Raw genomic sequence first — 17,275 nt, forward strand, 5'->3', positions numbered from 1 at the left:
TAAATGTATCAAGATGCAATCTCAAAGGCTGAAAGGTGGTATTGTGAATTTCAATAGCATCATAACTACCACCTTTCTGGCAGAGGTGCTGCATGGTTGGCTGCACAAGTTGTGTGTGTGATTGAATTGTTAACGAATCCTGTCAGGTGGACAAAGGTCGAATATTTTCTCCCAAGGTGCCATTTGCACCTGACACGTACATCCACCCTTCAATTTTAGCACTTGAAGTATCATTAAGCATTCATATTCAGTTCCCCACAAACCTCTGTGAGCAAACGTCATCTCTCATTCTGACACCATAGCAACAAAGTGTCCCTGACAACAAACTTGACTTCAAAATTCACCTGTAAGAAGCCTTCTATTCTTACATGCCAACGTGAATGGGATAATTTTTTGCACAGGTGGTCTAATGAAACTTTGGCTTTGGAGTCACTTTGGCGTCATTGTGGAGGAGGCATTTAACAATACCCTGGTAATGAAACCAAAGCAGATACTGTAATAATGTGTCACTGTGTTTCCTGCACTGCGTTTCACAGACTTCGCAAAAAAGACTGGTACGATTTCAGTCTGACTAAAGCATTTACTTAACATTTTAATAAGACAAATTATTGCTTTTGTCAGAATGACATTTAACTTTTAAAGTGCATGTAAATGTGCTGAGTGTGTACCACTAAAACAGTAAATAGAAAACACAACATTATACTGTGTTGTTTTTACTGCTTCGTTGGTTACATGCCAAAACAAATGAAGTGTGACTAGAGAAGCCGATTCAAGAATGAATTACTGAGTCGATTCTTATATTGAATCAGTTAAAAAGACACAAATTATCAGTCTAAAAAAAAATCACTCTATAGTTGTATAGTTACTGAATTAACATCTGAATCACTCACTCGAATCAAATGTGTTGTTCAATATACACATTAAGATACACATACAATTGTTCTGTTGTAATAAATGTAGTATGTTATTAGGACCAATTTAATGCTGTCTCTGTGATTGAGAGTTAATGCTGTGATTGAGAGTTAAATTCAAACTCTCCTTCCATCTTCCATGACAATGTGCCATGCCACACAGCCAGGTCAATCAAGGTGTGGATGGAGGACCACCGGATTAAGACCCTGTCATGGCCAGCCCAATTTCCAGACCCGAACCCCATTGAAAACCTCTGCAATGTGATCAATAGGAAGATGGATGGCCACAAGCCATCAAACAAAGCCAAGCTGCTTAAATTTTTATCCCAGGTGTGGCATAAAGTCACCCAACATCAATGTGAAACACTGGAAAGAGAGCATGCCAAGAAATGTTGTCAGTACTTTATAGAATAAAAAAATGTATTTGAATTTTACTCAAACACATACATATAAATAGTCAATCTAGAGAAACTGATAATTTTGCAGTGGTTTCTTAATTTTTTCAGGAGCTGTATTCCTTTATCAAAATTCATTTTAAACTCTGAAACCAGGTTATCACTGAAACAGCTCGCAGGGCTAAAAGAAGGTGAGGACGTGAGAGGAAAAAAGGCTCAATTATTACTAAGTATCTCTATAACATTATGGATAAATCCATCAGATGATAGGATCTTGGTTTCCACAGCTTTAATTAGTCTAAGAAGCTTCTCGCTGCCAAAGGCTCATGTGATATTCATTATAGTAATCCTATTAGCTGGCTGAAGATAGAGGGACTCAGCACAATGAGAGCAAGAGAGTGAGTCACAGAGACACATTAACTGAAAGAAAAGAGGATGAAAAGACAGAAAAAGAAGTGATGTGACATCAGCGATATCTGTGTGGCAAGATACTTTGTGTTTGGTCAGTGAGCTGTGTGTGTGTGTGTGTGTGTGTGTGTGTGTGTGTGTGTGTGTGTGTGTGTGTGTGTGTGTGTGTGTGTGTATAAGAGAGCTCCAGGGCCAGGACTGGCCTACAGGGTCTATGCCAGGCCATACACAGCCATCAACAAGACAAGGTCTCAACAAGTCTGTCACTTTTCCCTCCCCTCAAGCGAAGGGTAATTTACAACCAACCTAGCCAGAAGAATTACAGACAGCTTGCACTGGCCTATTTACTCTTTGCCTATCTTGTCTATGATACATATTTAGTGGGTTGTCTGCTAGTCATTTAGTTACTCTTAAGGAAGCTCTGTATAATTAAGGCCCTTGCACACCAAACACAAAATTGCACAGCGTTTTGTCGCGTGATCAACATTTTGAATTGAAACAATGGAATCCTAATGAGCCATTTACACCTGAAGCGAGCAAGGCTTTTTTTTTACATTGAGTGTACATTTTTTTTTCTTTGTCCGGTGATGAAATACTTTGACCAATAAAATATGATCTTTGGATGTCAGAAGTTGCTACAGTAACCAAAATCAACGCTCTGGTGGCACTAAAGCACAGAAAGCTGTTATGACCACCATCATTAAACACTGAAGGATCCCCAGGACGAAATCCTGAACCAGCAGTGAGTGTATTCATTACATCAAATATCTTTAAAACAGAAACAGTTTTCTTAACAAATAATATTGCTTCATCGCATTTAAAAAACAATCTGATCTTAAATGGATTTTATTCAACATGTATTCCATATTGCTGCTTTTTTGCCTTTGCATTTAATCATACGAGATTTCTCACATCTCTAATTTAATATATATTGCGGCATCTTTGCCTCTGTATCACTATTTTAAAGATACCTTTTCGGATTCATAATTATATTACTACTATTGCTGTGACTGTCAGTGCACTCTGCTAGCCTTTGTTTGTATAGCAAAAATGTGGTGGTTTCTGCACAAAATTATGTAATCGTTATTGCTGTGCTATCACCAAATCGTTCACAGCTGAGCTGTCATTGGTATTTTATAAGTGTATAATTCGCTTCACCTCCTGCGGGAATAGGCTTTCAGACTGGTTAAGGCTTAAGAGTCATGTCCATCAGACACCAATGATTCAAAATTCTTAAGCTGCGTTCCCACTACTGGTTGCCTATTAATGTTTATAAATGACATTCACGGACGCCCTTCCATTGCTGTTGACAGCGAATCAGTGAGCTGCTGCAGAGGGTGGGTCCCCTGATCTTTCCATTACTGCAGGAGCTGAGTGAGAGAGAGAGAAGGATCACTTCTCTTGTATTGGCTGTCGCTCCCGTAAGTCGCTCTTCATTTTGAAACTTGTCTCAACTTTGTTGCGTCGCTGGACACACCCACATCTGGTCGCCAAAGGCCGCGACAGCTCCTGCCGCTGGAAGTCGCCAGCTCTCATTGAAAATGAATGGGATGGTGTCGCTGTCTCCCGCAATGTCACTGGCAGTGTGTACACAGCTTTAAAAGGCCTTCACACAGGATGTGTTATTGCATGCAAAAAAATATGCTGGACGAAGCACACTGGAACAAAACACAAAACAAAGTCTTGTGACACTGAATTATTTTAAACTTGACTTAAGTTTCATGACTTCAGTCTAGGGTTGGGATTCGAGAACCGGTTCTTGATCAGAACCAGCTCCATTCTTTAAAAAAGTCCTGGAATCCTATGATCTTTGTGACTTTCGGTTCCATTAACTACCAATGTATTTGATTACCGATCGAACATTTCTCGTGCTGGCTCTTTTGAAACTACAGCTTGAAACATACACTACCGTTCAACATTTAGGGTTACCTACTAATTCCTTAATTTTTTGTTATTGTTTTTTTCACATTTTAGAATAACAGTAAAGTCATCACAACTATGGAATAATAGAAATGGAAATATGGGAATTATGATGACTAAAACGATCTAAATTAAATCAAAACTGTGTTATATTTTAGCATCTTCAAAGTAGTCACCCTCTGTTTAGAATTTACAGACATGTACTCTTGACATTTTCTCAACAACTTCTTGAAGTATCACGCTGGGATGCTTTTTAAACAGTATTGAAGGAGTTCCCATCTATGTTGAGCAATTATTGGCCGCTTTTATTAATTATTTGGTCCAAGTTATCAAATTAAAAAACTTTTTTTTGGTAAAAACATGGTGACACAATTATATTTTTGTCTACAAATCTAATTTCAAACATTTAATCATACGCCTTCAGATCAAAAGATTTTTAAGATCATGAGAAACATTCCAGTCAAGTGACCCCAAACTTTTAAACGGTAGTGTATATGCTTTCGGGATATTTTGATTCACAAAATAATTATTAAAATGATCTGGTTCTTTTGAATCTATAGCATGAAACATACAGTGATAGAAAATATCAATCTAATGAGCTGGTTCTTTTGAATCTACACTGTGAAATACTGTAGACAGCACTTCCAGTACAGTCCGGTATACAAATAAACGTATATACTGATGTGCAAGTTATGAATGTCAAGCTCTAAATTAAATAAGAAATGTGTAAGTCTCACAAGCCTGAAGTACAACATTAGACAACAAAAAAATAGTCTAAACTGTCTCTGGAACTGTTACTGTTTATCTAATGATGACCCATGTCTCTATTAAACCAAGCAGTGCAGTTACTGAGTGGTTGTTCATATGACAATGTATAATTAAAGATCGACGAGGTTTGTTGTAATAAGTATAATTTTATAAAAGATTAAATTAATTAATGAAATAAGCCATCACATTTCTTGCTGGTTTAGATTTGTTAATTTAAAATATAGTTAGGATCTATTATTGGATTGTAGATTGCAAACACACCTTTAAAAAGAATTGTATTAAATGTATTTTTGATTTATTATATCACTCTGTAGAAGCCTGAAATGATCTCATCATTTGGTAGCAGACAGCAGAAGGTAGTAAATACATAAATAATTGCATTTCTCATTCCCAAATAATAATTTTTAAAAAAGGTACTAAAAGAATTACTGGAATCATTACTGGAATTGTTAAGGAACCGGAATTGTTAGGAGGAATCGGAACCGGAATCGTTAAATTCTTTACCATTCCCATCCCTACTTCAGTCGTCATTAAAATGTAACACTCATGGCGAGAGATGCTAAAAGATGTTGCACGTGTACATAGACCAACAGTTAAAATATTTGCTGATAATTCTTTTAGAAAAGCAGTGCTTTTTATTGGCTATAGCAGGACAATTTTAAAGAATTAACTTCTCAGAGAGAGTTTTAGCATACTGACAGTGCCACAGCTACTGTTATTGTTAGGACACCAAAGCACAGTGTGTTGTCAGCATGCTAAAACCCATTCTTTAAATGCATCCCCTTTAAAGCACCTCTATAAAAATACCAAAGTAAAAAAAAAAATAAATAAATAAAAATATACATAAACTCCCTATACGGCTAGTTGGTTGTTGATCATCCGAACCTATCCCTAATCTTATCATGGACATCTATTTACTGTCCTTGTGATAATCTTGTTTAATTAGTTTAGCAGACAAACCCACAAACCCTAAAAGGAGTTGAACGGTCTAACCATAATTACCACTATGACTATCCTGTTGTAAATCCATCCACTCAGCAAGCAAAATAACCAAATCTATTAAAAAAACTTCTCTGAGACTGTGACTTCTCTGAGACTAGCAAATTTCCAATAGCCGGTTGTGGAATGGTCTGAAAAGTCATTTAAAACATGGGTGCATTTTTTCTCTTTTGTTCTGTGCAATGCTTCAACACCAAAGGTATGCTCTATGAAATGAATTACAGATGGCCTTCAAAACCAGTGGCATTTGAGATCCTGGCATTCATCTTCCATGAATGAGAACAACTGGAGCACGCCATTTCTTTATGGTATTCTGGTCCCTAGATACGGCTTTGGTCCCTCCTTCAATGTAGATCTATGTGATTTTTTTGGCCTTTTTTTGTCGTATTTGTTTGTTTTCTGATTGGTTCTAAAAATAATAGCACACCTCTCCTTAACAAGCAATTATAATTAATATCTGGTGCAAAAACAGTGCGGGACAAATTAGCCACCAATTTTTAAATCTGCAGGGTTTAAGCAGATATATATGTGCTTTCAACTATAAAACAGCAAGATGGAGCACAACGGAAAGCAGCAAAATGCAGGGGGTCTTGAGACAGTTTTTGTCTTACAATTTTACTAGAGTTGAACTACTATTAACTTGACACAGAGCCTTAAAAAGCGGCACGAGATGCTGTAAAAAAACAGTATGACACGGCAGTCAATAATAAAGAAACTAAGTAGTTAAATAACTAAATGTGTTATTCTTGAGAACTACTTTGTCCTCTATGTGATTGTGATCCTAGAATTTATACAATTTTGGGACCTAAAAAATGGCTTGCGTTTCAAAGTTAAAGAACCCCTGGGTTATGGGTTTCAATTAGCTGTTGCTTTAACGTTAAGGTAAAGCAAAGTGATGCTCTATTAAACAAAATGCAGATCTATGAAATTAGATACAGATGGCATTGAAAACCACTGGCGTTCAGGATCTGTAGTGCACAATCTTCCATAAACAAGAACAATGGGAGTAACTATAAAACAGTTTCTTGTTATAAGACCAGCAGCACTCACTGGCATTAGTACAGTGAAGTGTTGAAGATAAGACCATATGGCGGCACTGGGCAACAGAACGCCTATAAGCGGTGCATGAGTGGTTAGAAGCACCCCAGGGAAACCAAGCCACAACTTCATTAAAGGAACATAGATTAGAGCTGTCAGGCAGGCAGAACCTCCGCAGTGCTCTCGAGAAGGCCAGTGATGATGCTATCTGCACAGCACCGCTCATAAACAGCCCTCAAACTCCCACTGAGTCTCTGGTTTCCTGAAACTGCATTGAGATTCTTGCCACTTTAATGGGTGATTCAGGTCGTCTTCTTCAATACCCAGCATGGCAGTGCCTTATGTCATCTGACAGATGCTTCATCTAGTTCTGAGCAGTCAACCATATGCATTGGGATGAGGTTGGTGAGATGCCAGCCTACACTGGATGGAAATGATTAACCACTGAGTACACTCAAGTGTGAGCGCAACAGTGAAATGTAACACTAGCTGTGGTCGTCTTAGACACAGAGTCTAGACAGTCATTGTTTTTAGCAACCAAGTATGCAAAACTTAATGGAGGCATATCATATCAAAACAAACATTTCAAGCAGTATATTGTTCCCATCTTGGACATGATGCAAGTATGAGAATTTGATAGATATAGCCTTTGTCCCTTTATGCTACATTTGTTATTTGTGTAGTTGCTAGAGTCATTAAGCAAATTGCAAAGTGACTTATGCTTGTTTACAAAGGCAGCAAAATGTAGATTTTTTTTTGGCATACGCCACTCAAGTCTGTTTTGCTGTTTGTAATCTGAACAACTAAAAAAACACTCAAAACCTTATATTTACAAACCTGATCAGAAGCACATCCATATAGTGTTAAAATATGTATGTATTTATTTATTTATTTGGAACCTGTCTCAGTCGGAGCGGATTTCAAGTAGTTTTTTTTCAGGTCACACAAATCGTGTAATATTGTCTGGAGCTTACATTACTATTGCAACTGATGTAGATATCGACATTGATTACACCAGACATTAGGGCTGTCAAATCCCCTCAACAGTTCCCTGTAAATCTTCTAATGATAAAAATGCAAATATCTTCTATTATAATCTGCAAATATATATATCTCGTTTAAACAGTTGTAATTCACGAACCTCACGAAAATCCAGTGTTTTCTTCCATCGAGCACTCATCTGATATCTTCCTATGAAGCGTGTATCCTATCAGCCAGAATCAAAATGTCAGGATTAGGAACAAAAGTTCCTTTCATTCACAAATCATGACGGTCTGACCTGTGACAATCCAAACAGGTGATCCAGGCCGTTTAAATTGTCAGAAGATTGTTGCTTGCGCTGGATTTGCACGAGCGCATGAGTACATTTCAAGGCTGCATACAAAAATGGTAAAATCCTGCCTCCGGAGGCTGTATATGGAGGTAGGATGAAACTAAATTTCTTTTCAAACTGTTTGGAGACCATTTTCCATAAGAGTTCCATTCATTAAAAACTGCTGTTTGTTAAACCATTAACTGATTAGGTAGCAAGTCAGCTGCCTACATTTTCGGATGCAGCCCAAAGTAAAAGTGTGTGATATATCGGCATTGTATCAACCTATCGGCCACCCTGCTCTCTGGATATCGGCATCGGCCATTAAAAAAACCCATATCAGTCAACCTCTACTTATAAGCAATAATTCTCAGATTAAGCAATGGGCTTTTGCCAGTAGTTCAAACTCTCAATCGGTTCCATTCTGTTGTGTTCCATCTGTTTGAACAGCCCCTGGCCTGGGATCACAGTCTGGGCTACTTCACCACCAAGTTCAGCAGAATACCACTGCTATCTAGAATATTGCTATCCTACATACTACTGTAATGAATCACTGTTGTGATTATGGAGCTTGAGTCTGGGGTAGTATACTGTTGCATCAGTGCAAGTTTAATACCATGTTAACCGTCTATTGAAGCGTTTTCCCCACTCATTTTACTTTTGAATTAACATTTGAATATATGGGCTGACAAAAATGTTTTATTTATTTATTTTATGCACAGTTGAAAATGGAATGATCTTTTTTAACAGCCATGAAAGTTATTTGAAATAATTTTACACAATGCTGGATAGTTTATCTATTCTTTCCACCCTCTTGTGGACTAAGGAAACAAAATCAATTTGAAAATCAGCTGACTTTAAAATTCTAATTTAATTCTCATTTTGAAAATATTTGAGATAAATATTCGAATGTAGTTTCTAGACATCAACTACACTGTCTGAACAAATGGATAAAATTTGATCACATGCAAATCATTGCAGACAGCTATTCTAAAGGCCAAAATATACTCTACATAAGTGCATGAACGCAAACACTTCTAACAACACAAGCTCTATTTCGTGCATCAGACCACAATTCACAATACACAAGTATTGCATTCTAAGCATTATCGCAAGTGCGTTCAGTGTTCTAACTGACGTTCATAAATTACAGTCATTGAAGTTCTCTCACGATTCTTGTGCTTATTTTTAATATTATTACTTTTACTTCTACTTGAGTTATTATTTTTTTAAAGTAATTGTACTTTTACTTGAGCTACTAAAGCTTTTGGCTTCTCTACCCACCTCTGATCATTCACCACTACAAACACCATCCTTATATTACCAGATCAAACTTAATGAGGCAGCCACATCCCTGTGAGTGATATCAAAGTAAGTTCATCCCATAGTTGCCCTTTTGTGTTCTTATAGAGCGTCATCTGCATGGATTACCATCCTGCCACAAAGGGCAGCAAACCTCCTCATCCATCTCTCAGGCTTTGAATGAGCCTGTTATCACTGTCTGTACATCTTGAGCAGGATCGTTCTGAAGAGTGTTTACTCACACTCACAGGAGAGGCATTCAGCTGAGGTTGGCACAGATCTGAGCCTCTGCACTCTCTAAATGTTCTGTTTTTCATTCTAGCTCAGCGCTGCTTATTCTACCCCTTCTCTTGCTATATAAAAGCCTGAAGCTACAAAATTATCCTTTGATTGTATCTAGCTCTGGTCTCCTGGGTGAGTCCTTACCCTGGTGGTGGTGGCAAACATGTACTTGTCTCGTAGCTGGAAGCTGTCCACTTTCTCCAGGATTACTCTACGATTTTGCTCGGTCTGGAAGAAGTCTGTGCTGCTGAGGATGCTAGAGTCTCCTTGGGGCTCGTTCCGCTGGACGAACACTGTGGTGGGGTTGTCGTATGGCTCTACACCCCTGAAGGGATGCATAGACAGACAGACATACTTAGACATTTACTACCAGTAAAAAGTTTAGAAACACCAACTTATTGTTAAGTACAACATTTTTCCAGGATTTAGAATAATAGTAAAGTCAGAACTCAATCTAATCTATGAAATAACACAAATGGAAGTATCTGAAAATAAATAAGCAAATTATACTTTAAAAATATACAATTATGAATGAATAATTATGCTAATATAGAAATTATAGACACAATTTGTAATATACACTTATCAGCCACAGCATTAAAACCTCTTGCCTAATATTGTGTAGGTCCACCGCGTGACGCCAAAACAGCGCCAACTCCCATCTCAGAATAGCATTCTAAGATTACATTCTTCTCACCACAATTATAAAGAGCTGTTATCAGAGTTACCATAGACTGCATTTCTATCAGCAGAACTACTCCTCACTGGATGTTTTGTGTTTCTGGCACCATTAAGAGTAAATTCTAGAGACTGTTGTGCATGAAAATCCCAGGAGATCAGCAGATACAGAAATACTCTAATCAGCCCGCCTGGTACCAACAATCAACCATGGATGGAAATGCCTTGTTGATGAGGTCAAACAAAGATTGGCCAGACTAGTTTGAACTGACAAAGTCTACGGTAACTCCGATAACAGCTCTGTTCTCAATTGTGGTGAGAAGAATATCATCTCAGAATGCTATGCTGAGATACAGAAGGTGCTCTTTTGGCAGCACAAGGGGGACCTACACAATAATATGCAGGTGGTTTTAATGGTATATGTAGGTGTAATATATATATATATATATATATATATATATATATATATATATATATATATATATATATATATATATATATATATATATATATATATACACACACACACACACACACAGTATATTATATTTTAAAATTTGACAAACCACATTAAACATTTTTTTTTTTAAGAATTTAAGGTTTTGTTTTATCAAAAACAACAGGATACCCAAAACAGATAAAAATTAATTACGTTTTTCCAAAAAAACTGCCAATTGCGACAACTTACGACTATACTCACGTTTGCTTTATATAAAATACATATGTAGGCACAATTTATTTTTGTGTACTAACCTAATTTCCAGAATGTATGCATTAGACTTTAGAAGTTTTTTTAAGATCATGAGAAATCTAATACAGTCAAGTGTGTCCAAACATTTGACTGGTAGTGTACATGTACATGCACCCCCCTCCCCCAAAGGTTTTCCAGACAAATCGATATACAACCACACAAACAGAGCTGTAACATTATATGTGATAAAAATCTGCTTATCTCTGACAAGCCAATGCAAGCAGCTTTTCAAATTTCAACTAACACAGAACCAAAGTGGCAACCAATTGTCCTCATCTGTCACCAGCACAATGTAACTGATAAATTATTCAGAGTGAGTGTGGGCGATAAAGACTACAGACAGGGTGGACAGGGCAGCATTTTAAGGGAGACGCAAGAGAAGGCTGCATGTTGCTGCTCTCCTCTCTGGACCAAAGGCCTGAATTCACTGATCGTTGAGACAGGCTCTTAAATCTCCAAGCTAAAGGATAAAGCGATTATCCCAAAGGGGAACAAATACACAAACCACTGTTGCTTTCCTTCTGTTTCATGACTGGGAGTTCAACAGCAGGGTAAGAGAAGGATAACAGGCTTACGGATCTTTTAACTCTTCTGCTGCTCAGCCTTTGGTTTGTTCAGATTAAGGCTGAAAACCTATTGAGCGCAGAGTGGATTCAGTCAGCAAACTAGATGATTCACACCCAGGAACACACACAGAGTCTGTTTGTTTGACCTATAAAAATCAAAAGGCAACCTGTTTGACAGAACTTGGTTCTACCTTCTGATGGTTAAATGCAAATTTGCAAGAATACATTTAAAAGCACTGAACATTTCACTAGAAAATAAATAGGATGTTTGAAAATTATCATTAAGGATCCAGAATGTTTAGTCGCATTGCTATGCGATTGCAACTAGGGTGTTGGCTCGTCGCAAGTGGGGGTGTAACAATTCCCTCATCTCACGATTCGGTTCACAATTCTTTAAACTAAGTCTGAATCACTAAAGTTCAGATTTTTGTATTTATTATTACTTTAAAGACATACGCAAAACTCCTTTCCTTTAAAAGTGCTGTCCATAAAAAGATTCATCAAAGATGTACTGGGACTAAAAATCACCCCAGAATAGGGCAATGGTGACACAAAATGGAAATATTAGCTAATAAATCTGCTTACTGAAAATATGGAATTATGTTTGATACATATGCTGCTTACACACACTCACTGATTACATACATTTAAAATATGTTAAAATGTCAAATAGTCTCTGATTACATCTAAATTTTCTTTCCAAAAATACATATTTAATGAAAGTGCAAGCCTATCCAGTTGAATAATATAAATTTATTGATGAAATAAAATCAGACATGACAGTTGACATTAGGATCATATTACCCCACTGCATTATTATCCACAACATTCTGCATCTTATATAGTAAATTAATATGGCACTATCATTAAACCTCCGTAACCTTCTTGATTTACAACTTTATTGCTTTTTTGCATAGATTGAGACAGATAACATTTTGTCAAAACGTCTATTAAATTATGTTACTTTTTAATACCCTTATGCCCAGATTTTGTATATCACTGAAATAAGCATTTTTTCTAAGCAAAATTTGTGATTCTCCATTTATCCATTATCATGTAGCCAAAGATATTGTATGATGAGTTTGAAAACTGAAACTAATTCCATGTAAGCAAATGTAATACTAGGAAAATCAGGAGCTGGATAGAGACGCGCTTTTCAGTGCGAGGGATCGAATGTCCATTTGAAAATATATATATATATATATATATATATATATATATATATATATATATATATATATATATTATTATTTATTTTATTTTTCAAATGGACATTCGATCCTCGCACTGAAAAGCGCGTCTCTATCCAGCTCCTGATTCTCCTAGTATTATTTGGGATTTTTTTCATTCCCCATTTTATTGAACGGCAGTTAAAAAATTGTAAGCGCATTTGATTCCTTAACACAGAATTTGAGGCCTTGTGTCTATAGCACATATCACAGACCAAAAGTTTGAAGCCCAAAGTATACTTCTATCAGACGATGACAAATTTTGTCATCAGCAGTGTACTTGAGCACTGAACGTGCTGTAACACAGTTAATGATGGGCAAGGAGGAGGCGAGAACCGGCTTTTCAATATAAATAACAGTTTTAATGATAAACTTAAAAGAAGACATAAACACACATAACGGACATGTCCGCTAACGATCTCTCTCTCCAGCACGATACTCTGCAGTCGACCTTTAAACCTCAGCGGCTTGATTAGCCCAATACGGGACCGGGTGTGTATGATCACGACCCGGCCCCGCCCTCTGCCCTGCCACAGTGCACAGCTCGATTTTTCTAACCACGTGTCTTTTGCAGAATGCGCATTCACCTAGATTTATTTGAAACTAATTAGTGGGTCCAGAAGTTGGCTAACACTAACATTTGAGCCGTTGCTGTCATGAAAAAGCATTAGGAGATGATGTAATCGCCTGTAAACAACAGTAGACGAAAGTAAATAAACAATGGATGTGCACATGAAGAACATGTGTGTGTGGAGTACAGGAGATCCCTGCATTTGTATAACTTCAGTTTGAAGAAATATAAAGACATCTTTATGGGTCTAAACTCCTGAGGAGAAATAGTCCGGCGTCATATCCAACAGTCATAGCATGGCCATAAGCTAGAACATAAGAGCTCATGTTGCCACAATAGATACACCAGTACACTTATAGCAGCATTGTTAGAGCCAGCCACCCAGTCATTTGTGTTGGGCCACTGCAGTGGGCCTCATCTTTACAGGCACTGACTGCCATTACAGCAGATTAAGTGGGCCAATGTTGGGCAGACGCAATCAATTATTAACACATAATGCATTCTGGGCTTCATCAGAGAAGCTGAATGTTCCGCAATCAACAGGCTGTCTTGACTGCAGCCCTCACACTTGAGAACAGTGACTCCTTTTTTTTTACCACCACAAACCAGCCACAGAGTGCACAGACGTTGACCTGCTCGGTGCATGTTACGCCCTCTAGGCGTATGTGTTTTGTTTTTTCTCTGTGTGTTTTCTGTTGCAGGAGCCTGCCCCCCATTGGTTCATCCATTTCCATTTGTTCCAGCCAATCGCCGCCTGTCTTGTGTTATAAGCCAATCCCACATGGAAACCTGAGATTGCCCAGGTCTATAATATTCAAGATGGCTGTTATACAAGAAGACCTGTTTTGTATTGCTTGTGGTTTTTGTTGTGAAGATTTTAAGTTTGTTTTCTTTGCTTTGTTTTCTTTTTTGACTTGGTAAGGTCCTTGGACCTTTCTTGATGCTCGTTTTATTTTTGAATTGGAAACAGGTTAGGGGCCCTGCACATAGTGGGGGCTATATCCAACATGTAGACCTTAACACTGTCTAGTAACACACGGTATTTTGTTTTTAGTTAGAGTAGGCAGATTAATTTTGTGTTTTTGTTCTCAGTAAGCCTTTTCTGCCTTTAGTTAGATGGTCTTTTTGTTGGCAACACTCTCGTTCCCTTTACACCATTTTTGTGTTTTCTTTTGTTGGGACATGTTTATGTAAATATGTAAATACGTTTAATTATTCTCAGTAAAGCCTGCTTATTGTGCTTCAAGCCTGGTTGGTGGTCTGCTTAAGCTTCTTTTCGGTTTATTTGCACAAGATTGTTCTAGTTGGTTCTGTTCTGGTTTATGTCCCTTCAATACCCCGAGACTAATAGGGATGAAACTCACATGCAATAAAGTAAAAAAAAAATTCTGGCAATAAGACATTATTGTATTTAAAGTTGAAGTTAGGGCTGGGCGATATGGCAAAAAATATTATCACAATATTCTTTTTCATATCATTTGATATCGATATTTATCACGATATTCAATCACATTTGCACACTGCAATTGTTTTTTAATTTACAAAAAAAGAAGAGAAAAAAAAATCCTAAACAGTCTAAATAGTCTTTACAAAACTGCGTTGGGGGCCCAGACACAGCCAATGCAGTAGTGTCTGAGGGATCTTCTGTGAAAATATTACAATATTTTATAGAGTTTATCAATTCAATATAAAAAAAAATGTAACACACATTTTTTTTTTTTTCATATTTCTTTACATACAGATATCCAAGTATGAATAGAAGCCCTTGTGACTGAGGAATGATACTGTATGGGGGGGTTCAGGGGTATCTCCAGAGAGAAACTTTTGAAAATGTTAAATTCTGAATGATCATTTTTCTATTTTCATTAAAGTGAGAAAGACTAGGCTACAAACTAGTAATTGTTTTGTCATTCATCCTTGTCAGAGATGATGAAATCTGAATAATTTCACAAAATTAGAACAGATATCTGTTTGTTAATTATTAAAGGCTTGGAACATGCTGATTAATAAAACTACACCTAGAAAGAAAAAACTTTATGGTCTAAAGGTGCTCTGGAAACACGCATCTCATGTTTACGCACCTGTGGGGAAAAGAGGAAGCGGGTGCGGACCGGGACAGGGCATCAGTGAAGCGTGTTTCAGCGCTAGAGAAAAATATTAAAGAATACAGCGCAGATAGATCAGATATGATGTAGCTGGCACTGCTGTTTTGTCGCGCTGCTCACTAGAGACGATGAGAGGGTGCAACTGTCGTCATGACGTCTTGCAGTCAAGATGGAATCAATCTGGGGTCCGGATCCGGAACGCAGTGACAATAGCAACTTCATACAGTCTGAGGCTACATTTCCACTGAAGCGGAAGAAATCCACACAAAGCCACTCCCAACGCTAGGGAACTGCTTGCCCCACGCTGCTGTCAATTTTACAATCCACCTCGTGAGCTTGACGCTCAGCTTCCATAGGAAGGAATTGAAAGCGCTTGCTCACATTCGCTCAAGCACGCGCCAGTGGAAACATACGATAAGAAAGTCAAACTGCAAGTGTTTTTAGCAACACGCATGTCTAGATGTAGAACACAGGCTAAATAAAGGAAAATTACTCAAAAGCTTATCGTGGAGTAATTTTCATGGAGTTTTTTTATTGCGATAAATATTGATATCGTTTTATCACCCAGCCCTAGTTGAAGTGTGTAATTCATGCACCACTAGTGTAAAAAAACTAATTGCAAACATAGTTTCCCAAACACCTTTTTTCTATTTTCATAACATATTTCACAATTCAGGAAAATCACCATAAAAATTACTAACTTACAATTGTCTCTACATTTGGAATGGGAGAAAGTATTTTAATATTGAAAAATTACCGACTTCACTTTTAAACTAAAGTTAATAACATCATATTCATTATGGGCTGTAGTCTGAACACGCTAATTAGCTCCGGACTTCGGTTGGATCCCATCCTGGAGCAAAATGTTTATGAACTTGGAGCGAAATAAGCCCTGCTCAGTTATTTCTAGTTGCTGCTTGCTTTCGATGCCAGCACCTGATTGTGCACACCTTCAGTACTGGCTGCAACCCAAAGCAATAGTTTCACATTCCTCCATAAACTCTTGAATTGAGTGAGGCAGCACAAAGCTATCAACCCTCTCCAAATTACACTGAAGCACAAATCCAGTGTGGAGTAGAATGAAGAGCACACACTGGATTTCCCAGTGAACTTCCTGAGCCTCATCCCTTAAGCTGTTTTGAAATCACAATAATGAGCTATAATTCAACTATCTGTGCAATCAAGTAGACTGGAATATGAGGATATTGGCAATCTAAGCAGATCGTACATACACAGACACAAATAATTATAAACATACACGCTAGATAAAACTCCATGAAAAGATTTCACGATGGACACAGTCAGAGCAATTTGCATCTACTCTTGCAAAGTGCTTAATTGTACATCTAGTGTTAAATAGTAACTAACTAACAGCTGGGACAACTAGGGATGTGCACAAGTAATCAATAGGGGTGAAACGGTTTATCGTGGCATGATATATCGTGGTTCAAAAATGTCATATAATCAGAGACATGTAATTAACATGTAATCAGAGACAACACTATTTTAGAAAAACACAAAATTAGAATTTGAAATATTTTAAATGTATGTAATCAGTGAGTGTGTGTAAGCAGCATATGTATCTAACATAATTCCATATTTTCAGTAAACAGAATTATTAGCTAATCATTTTGGTGTCCTTGCCCTGTGGTTAGTTTAATAAACCCTGTTTAAGGCTAATTTAATTTTGAAATATTAAAACTGACTACTTTATGGGATTGCCTTTATGGGATTTATGTTTAATAAAGTACATAAGGTTTTACATTAATCATGGATTTTATTTTTATTCAGGAATCAATCAATAAACTATCAATATTTTTGCATTAAAAGAGAACAGATTTTACACAGAAGGATGTAACCGGGTAAAAGGGAAAGGAGGCGGCGAGAACTGACTTGACAATATAAATAATATTTTAATGATCAACTTAAAGCAAAAGACATACAACACAAACGCATACAGGGCAGCTGCCTGTTGCTCTCTCTCTGCCGATCTGCCGCCTCCGGCCACCTTTATCCCTCTCATCAGCTTGATTACCCTGA

At 37.3% G+C, this 17,275-nt stretch overlaps 1 protein-coding gene across 1 annotated transcript in view; it reads right to left on the reverse strand.

Annotated features, from left to right (window-relative positions):
- The window catches only part of LOC127631455 (sortilin-related receptor-like), a 95,550-nt gene that overhangs the window by 49,607 nt on the left and 28,668 nt on the right, over nucleotides 1–17,275 (reverse strand). Inside the window, exon 6 of the mRNA XM_052109567.1 lies at nucleotides 9,480–9,660. Coding sequence (XP_051965527.1) covers nucleotides 9,480–9,660 — 181 coding nt within the window. The remainder of the gene's footprint in view (nucleotides 1–9,479; nucleotides 9,661–17,275) is intronic.

Source organism: Xyrauchen texanus, chromosome 38, assembly GCF_025860055.1.
Source record: "Xyrauchen texanus isolate HMW12.3.18 chromosome 38, RBS_HiC_50CHRs, whole genome shotgun sequence".
NCBI classification, from domain to species: domain Eukaryota; kingdom Metazoa; phylum Chordata; class Actinopteri; order Cypriniformes; family Catostomidae; genus Xyrauchen; species Xyrauchen texanus.